At 44.9% G+C, this 6,582-nt stretch overlaps 1 protein-coding gene across 1 annotated transcript; it reads right to left on the bottom strand.

The window, feature by feature from the left end:
- Positions 1–5,668: 5,668 nt before the first annotated feature.
- LOC131291218 (uncharacterized) lies at positions 5,669–6,328 on the bottom strand. Its single transcript, XM_058320407.1, has one exon. It carries the CDS (start codon positions 6,326–6,328, stop codon positions 5,669–5,671), a length of 660 nt encoding a protein of 219 aa, XP_058176390.1.
- Positions 6,329–6,582: the final 254 nt, after the last annotated feature.

The following is a 6,582-nucleotide window of genomic DNA, read 5'->3' as shown; positions in this document are numbered from 1 at the left end:
CACGCACCGATGATCACCGCCAACTTAACATTACCGAACCACCATTACCATTAGTGCTTACTTTTCCGATAGTGTTTGACACTTTAATGCCATGAAAAATAGTAACGAGCTCATCCAAAGTATCGCTTCGTTTCGTTGCCGTTCGTTTTGGGACGACTCACAAAATTAAACCGGCTGTGTCAATAACCTAGCAGTGGCAAGCAATAATTGAAGCATTGTCGTCATAAAAATAGGCTCTGCACGCGACAGCGGATTACAAAGATATGCTGAAATTTGCTTCATTTCGCTTTCAAGTCTAATTTTTTTATTTGTCAATAGTCAATAGTTCCAGCGCTATTGTTTGTTCCGTTCTATATAATTATTTCATTTAGTTCTTAATAGTCATTTCATTTAATATCCTTATATCCCTAACGAACCTTATGGAGCAAATGTTAAATTCTACGTGAATAAATCAAATTTAAAGTTAAACGATAAAAATTTAAAACAAAGAAAATGATGCCATTAAAATGCTTTACGATTTCTGCGTTTAACGATTAATGATAGAAATGATTTTCATACGAAATAGTTCAGATTCTTCATCCAAGTACACCTTTGCTTTAACCTTCATAAAGAAATCCAGTATCTAAAAAAAAACAGATAAGAACGAAAAATTATTCCATACCTTCAGGTAAAAGAATCTGAATGAGAGATCACCACTTACTTTTCTATATGATATTCCGAACAGAAAAGCTTCCTTGTGAGCCCTGAGGTGTATCGGCGCTTGGGGCACGATTTGTCAAGCTGGAAGAAGAGTCCCAGGTCTATCAAAAAGAATTGATTTTCACAGTCCGCAGTTAGCTTGACCGCCCGGATCCAGGCGCCTTCGAAGTTTACCAAACATCCATAGTTATGTTCGGGCTCTCCTAAGTATTCGTTCCGATTAAACTAGCGGTACTCTTGGCACTCCCGCATCATGTTGGCGAAAGCAGCCTCGGAATTGGCCAAGATTGCACCAACCTGATGGCTGGTGGCAAACTCGGACACTTCCATTATGACGAGCTCTTGTTCCTCTTGCTATTGAATGTCAGACCGGAAGGAAGCTTCATCGAACTAAAATAGAAAGCGACTTGTATTATCACGATGCATACCTTGCGACTTGTATTATCAAGGACAGTATTAATTATCAGCAGACCCGACAATAAGTAGACACATTCTAGAGGTAATTAAAAACAAGGAATAACTTACCTCACTTTCGTAAACGGGTTTGTACGTTGCAGGATCCGTTGCCTCGAGCTTGATCGTTTTCACTGCCGTGGGGTTGTCATGGAACGCACTTTGGCGCCCAAAAGATACTGTGACTCGACGTGACGCAACTCCACCGTTTTAACACCCGACGTGGGACCGTCCTCCACAAGCATTAACTCAAACTGGTGCGCCTCGACCAGCTCGTTGAGGAAATGTTTCACAGCCTTTGTAAACGGCGCTCCTTCACGAAGGGCAACGGCATGCGATAGGCAGTTGGCATACTTCACAGAAGCGTCGCGAATTTCCTTCATCTTGCGCCAAGGGAGGGTTACCAAGTTTCCAAAATCAGGGAACACCACGGTACCATTGTATCCCTCGACCTTCGTGACGACGGCACGGTAGAAATAACCGTCAAACGGAGCGAACACAATGTCACCCTCTTGCGGTGGTTGCAGCAGTTCCTCATCTATCTCATCCGCATGCTTCATGCAACGCGTTATGTAACTCAGGAACGGATCATCATTCCCATCGTACACCTCGTGAATGTGCAGCAATTTCTTCGAAACGGACGAAATGGCCACCTTGCTGCCAACCGGCGGGAAAGGATCGAACGCAATGGTCCGCTTCGTCGTCGCTGCCTTATTTTGCATTCTCTTCAATAGCGTCGAGGATGGTTGTTGCGGAGAAGCATTGGATGCTTGTGTAGGATTGGGCCCCTGGTTCTGCTCTCGCTGTTGTTGTTGCTGTTGCACCGCTTTCTTTGTATTCTCCAGCACGGCAGCACGATTCGACGTTTTTTCCGGAGGAATCGGAGCTTGCGGTTTGTTCTGTAGCTCTTCCAAATCCTGTTTTGCTTTTTGGAGTTGCTCTTGCTGCGGCTGCTGCTTTACTTGTGGCTCGTTTTCGATATTTTTTTGCGGTACGCGTTTCGCTGTCGTCGGGTTTTTTTTGGGACCATTCGACACGGCCACATTAGCAGCTCCATCGGAGTACAAACTTGGGTGCGGTCGATGTTTTATTAACAAGGGTCTGGCAATGAGAAACATTACAACATATTTTTAAAAAGTTTCCAATGTCCATAGAATCCCACACAACTAAGAAAATGGTAATTGTCACGAATGGAAATAAGCCGGCGCAAACTACGGTGTAGTTACACCGATTACACCGATTAAGGATTACGCCTACCCAAGGTAGGAGTATAAAAGCGGGAGAATTGTAAAGGAAGGCTCCATTCAAGTTGCAAATCGATCGCCAAATAAAGCACTAAATTTGTGGCGCATCCACAAGCGACCAAAATTTACTTTCGCGTAAAACGATTTGCAACAGTAACAATTATATCCTGAATGCAAACGATTTGTGAAAGTGGGGAATTCAGCTAGCAAACCACAGTTTAGTTGTGTCGGGTTTTTGGTGTTCTTGGAGATTAGGCTTTCCTACTTCACTACCCAAACCTCCATTTGCGTGACTTTGAACTGGGTTATTTTTCACTTTAAACAATCACGTTCACATTTTAAGAGAAATACACATAAATCGGAAATTAGATTGGAAGGTGGTTTCCATTACTTACGCCATACAGATTTTGCGATGTTTGGCAAAATCAGCATCGCGGCATTGTTGGCTGCAGTACGAAGCAAAACAAATGCCGCACATGAAACCCGCATCAATCTTACGGCATTTCACGCATCCGTCCAGCGAATCCTCCCTCATGGTGCTATCTCGCGACACGGGATCAGACGATTTTGAGCTGGATTTTGATTTCTAGCATGAATATAAAAAACAAAGTACAAAATAAGCAAGATTACCATACCCAGCGTGCAAAATCGTCATGCTATCTCGTTTTGTTGTAAACAATTGTCAATTAGACAGAACGAGAAAGCACGATGATTTTGCGCACTGGGATAGTTTCAATTCTTCGGAAATACAAACCTGCTCACTCGACAAGGTGCGGACACTTCGTTTATGAAAGGGCCAGTTGTCCATTGGTTCTATAGAAATAACGCTTGGATCATCCGCCAATGCCCTCTTCGCATTCTTGGCAGAACTGTGAATTCCGTGTAAATCTTTTGTAGTATCAACCAAGTAAGGTTAGCCGCATCGATCAACGATCTTACCTCGCTTTCTTGTATTTCACGTTCACAACGTCAGGGGCGTAGGGTGCAACGAACACCTGGTACGTTGGTCCGAATGTTTGCAGCAACGAACGAGCATCTTTCCCATTGTCTAACGTAAAACTGTTATTAGTCGTGGTAAATTTGAAGCACGTGGGATCAGACATAATTGAAAACGATTTTCGGCAACACAATAAGCTTCGAGTTCCAGATTCCAAATGGCGCTGAAATGCCGAATGACAGATGAACTTGCCGCCAAAGTAGAGGTGGAAAGCCGGAACTGGAGCGTTTGGAAGGCATTGAATTCGATATTCATTCGCTCTCGGAGCGACGTTCATTCACTCGTTTTGATCCAGCCTTTTGAATATGTATCCGTTAAATGCATTTCGCATAATACAAAAATTGCAACCAACTCAAAAACCACCGAGCATATATAAAATTATTGATGCGTTTGCCATGTATCCAAAAGAAGGCCACTGACCATAAAGTCTGATTGACACGTCGGCAAGTGGCATATTGCCGCGTACCTACCCCGTGCGAATCAGGACCTAGCAAGTAGCAAGAACACTGCAATAGAACCGAGTCTATTTTTCAGACAAGTAGGTGGATGTATTGATTGACAACTCGTGTAATTACAAGTTGTCAAACAAAAAGGTAAAAGAGTAAACCTGTGGTCACAGCTTTGCGCAAGCGCATGCGGTTGCGTTTTTGATCTGTCAAACGAGCGCAGCTTTTTGCCAAAAATAATACTTAAATGTTTGGATATACCACTTATATGAGCATACAATCTCATTGAAATCTACTAGGAACAATATTTACTGTTGACTTATAAAAACGCAAGAGTCTGCGGCAAGAATCAAACTTGTTTGATTTTTAGCACAGAAACCTCAAGGTCTTGCGTCATCGATGACAGCCCCTATCTCTCCCATGGAAAAAAACGCAACCGCAAGACATTGCGCAAAGCTGTGACCACAGGTTAAATGAGGCCCCGGCTGCCATGTTCTCGATCGTTTAAACTGAATGTATGTGTAGGGATCGAGTACAGGGTAAAGGAAAGATAAGGAATAGTTAAAGTAAAAAGAGAGAAGAGCGTAACGGAATGAGAGTATGGCCAACGGCATGCATATCGGGCAGAATCGCAAACGAGTTTAAATTAAAATCAGGCGAAAAGCAGGATGACAGAAAATTCGAATGAGGCAAATTAGCGAGAGAAGTGAGAAAGAAAGAGAGGGATTAGGAACGCACGAGCCCCACATGAGCTCCCCAAGGAGCGCCAAATTGACGTTTCGACCCGAACCCATGAAAGTTCCATACAAAAAAACCCCTCCACGACGGGAGAGCTACCCCGCAACCACTCCGCCACCATTTGACATACCCCTCATTTCCTAATGACAATCCAAATGCTGTCTGCTCTATCGTTCCGTCCTTTTCTCTCGCGTTATTTTGCCAACAGCATAGACTTGTGTGTGTGTGAGCAACAGCCCGTTGAGGAATTGTTTACATTTTAAAATAACCGCTCGTCCAGTATGTTGTAAAAACTTGGTGTCTATTTTGTACAAGAAATCCCTTGAAAATGTGCTTAAAACCGAATTAAAACATTTGCGAAAGAATGCTGTTTTCTATCGTCGATCCGACAATGTCCAAAAAATGTTCAAAACGCAGCAATCTACAGCAAATATTGAAGCTGTAGCTGACAATATACCCGTGGAAGCAGAAATTCTAGTTGAAGATCGAGATGGAGCTTATGTGGATGAAATGGGGTTTCAACGCTATTTATTAATGGAATGTGGAGTAAACATCAACGGGAATCTAAGGGCTATTATTGCAGACGCTCCAGCAAAAGCATTCATAACAGGTTGACTACAAAACTTATCAGCAGACAATTTCACATGTATTTAATTGTTCTTTCATTTAATTTTCACAGGTGTAGTAGGACATGTTGATTATAGCAGTTGCCAGTTTAGCTTTAGCCGACCGGGGTCGGTGCTATTTTATATTTCGAGATCACAGGATTATCGTACAGTTATCGGTGCGGCGCGGATTTCGCGGGATTACAAGATTATCGTACAGTTAGTCGGTGCGGCGCGGTTCAGTGTGTATTTCGACGTCCGATCACTGGGGATGCTGCAGAAGGAAGAAAGCTGTACGATCCTTGCGACAATGGGGTCTGACCGGTGTCCTCGGGAGCGCTCGGGTGGACTCGCTCTTACGCGCTAGAGCGAGTCGGCTAGTTGTTTTGTTTTAGTACAGTTAGTAGCTCAGTTGCCCGAGGCTACTAACTTTACTAAGGTGCTCGCGCACCAAGGTCGCCACAGTACTCCCCTCCTAGAGCGGAGTTACCGGTATCGCGCAGGGATGATGACCTTCCGTTGCGATCTGGTAACAACGGTCGATGCTTTCTGCTCTGTGGCTGGAGTCGCTGCCGCATTGGGTGTGGTCTTCTGTTGTAGCATCGGTAAGGGCGAAGAGTCCCGTTGGAAGTTGGTAGGTTGCGGAGTGCTACTCAAATCGTTGGCGATGTACGCCGGTTTCAGGCGATCCACGGAGACCCATGAAGGTCGATCGTTGAGTCGAACCTGAAAAGACTTCGATTTACGATTAATTACCGGGTACGGACCATGGTATGGTGTGGTTAGTGCAGGGCGGACGGTGTCGTTACGTATAAATACGTGGCTACACTTGCTTAAGTCGGCATGGATGAAGGTAAGGTTGTCAGCGTGCCACGAGGTATTTGGCGGGCGAATGTGGCTCATCCCTTCCCGGAGCGTCCTGGCAAAGTCCGATTGATTAGCTGTAGCTGACCGGGACTCTTCAACAAGGAACTCGGCGGGAATCCTCAGCGTAGTTCCGTACACCAATTCGGCGGGTGATGCTTGGATGTCGCTCTTGAAGGTAGTCCGTAGGCCTAGCAGGATAAGTGGTAAATGTTCGCTCCACCTGGTTGTGTCCTTGGAAACAATTGCTGCCTTGAGGGTGCGGTGCCAACGCTCAACCATCCCGTTTGCTTGTGGATGGTATGCCGTTGTCCGAATGTGCCGCGTTCCAAGGGTCCGTGTCAACTCACTGAACAGGCCTGACTCGAATTGTCTTCCTTGATCAGTGGTTATGTAGGAAGGGACGCCAAAACGCGAGATCCAGTGGTACAAGAGGGCTGAAACAACAGTTGCGGCTGTTATGTCTGCTATAGGAACTGCTTCTGGCCAACGCGTGAAACGATCGATTACCGTAAGGCAATACCGTTGACCGTTGC

The sequence above is a fragment of the Anopheles ziemanni genome, chromosome X (assembly GCF_943734765.1).
Source record: "Anopheles ziemanni chromosome X, idAnoZiCoDA_A2_x.2, whole genome shotgun sequence".
Lineage (NCBI taxonomy): Eukaryota > Metazoa > Arthropoda > Insecta > Diptera > Culicidae > Anopheles > Anopheles ziemanni.
The sequence above is the reverse complement of the archived record's forward strand: the minus strand, read 5'-3'. Positions and strand labels throughout refer to the sequence as shown.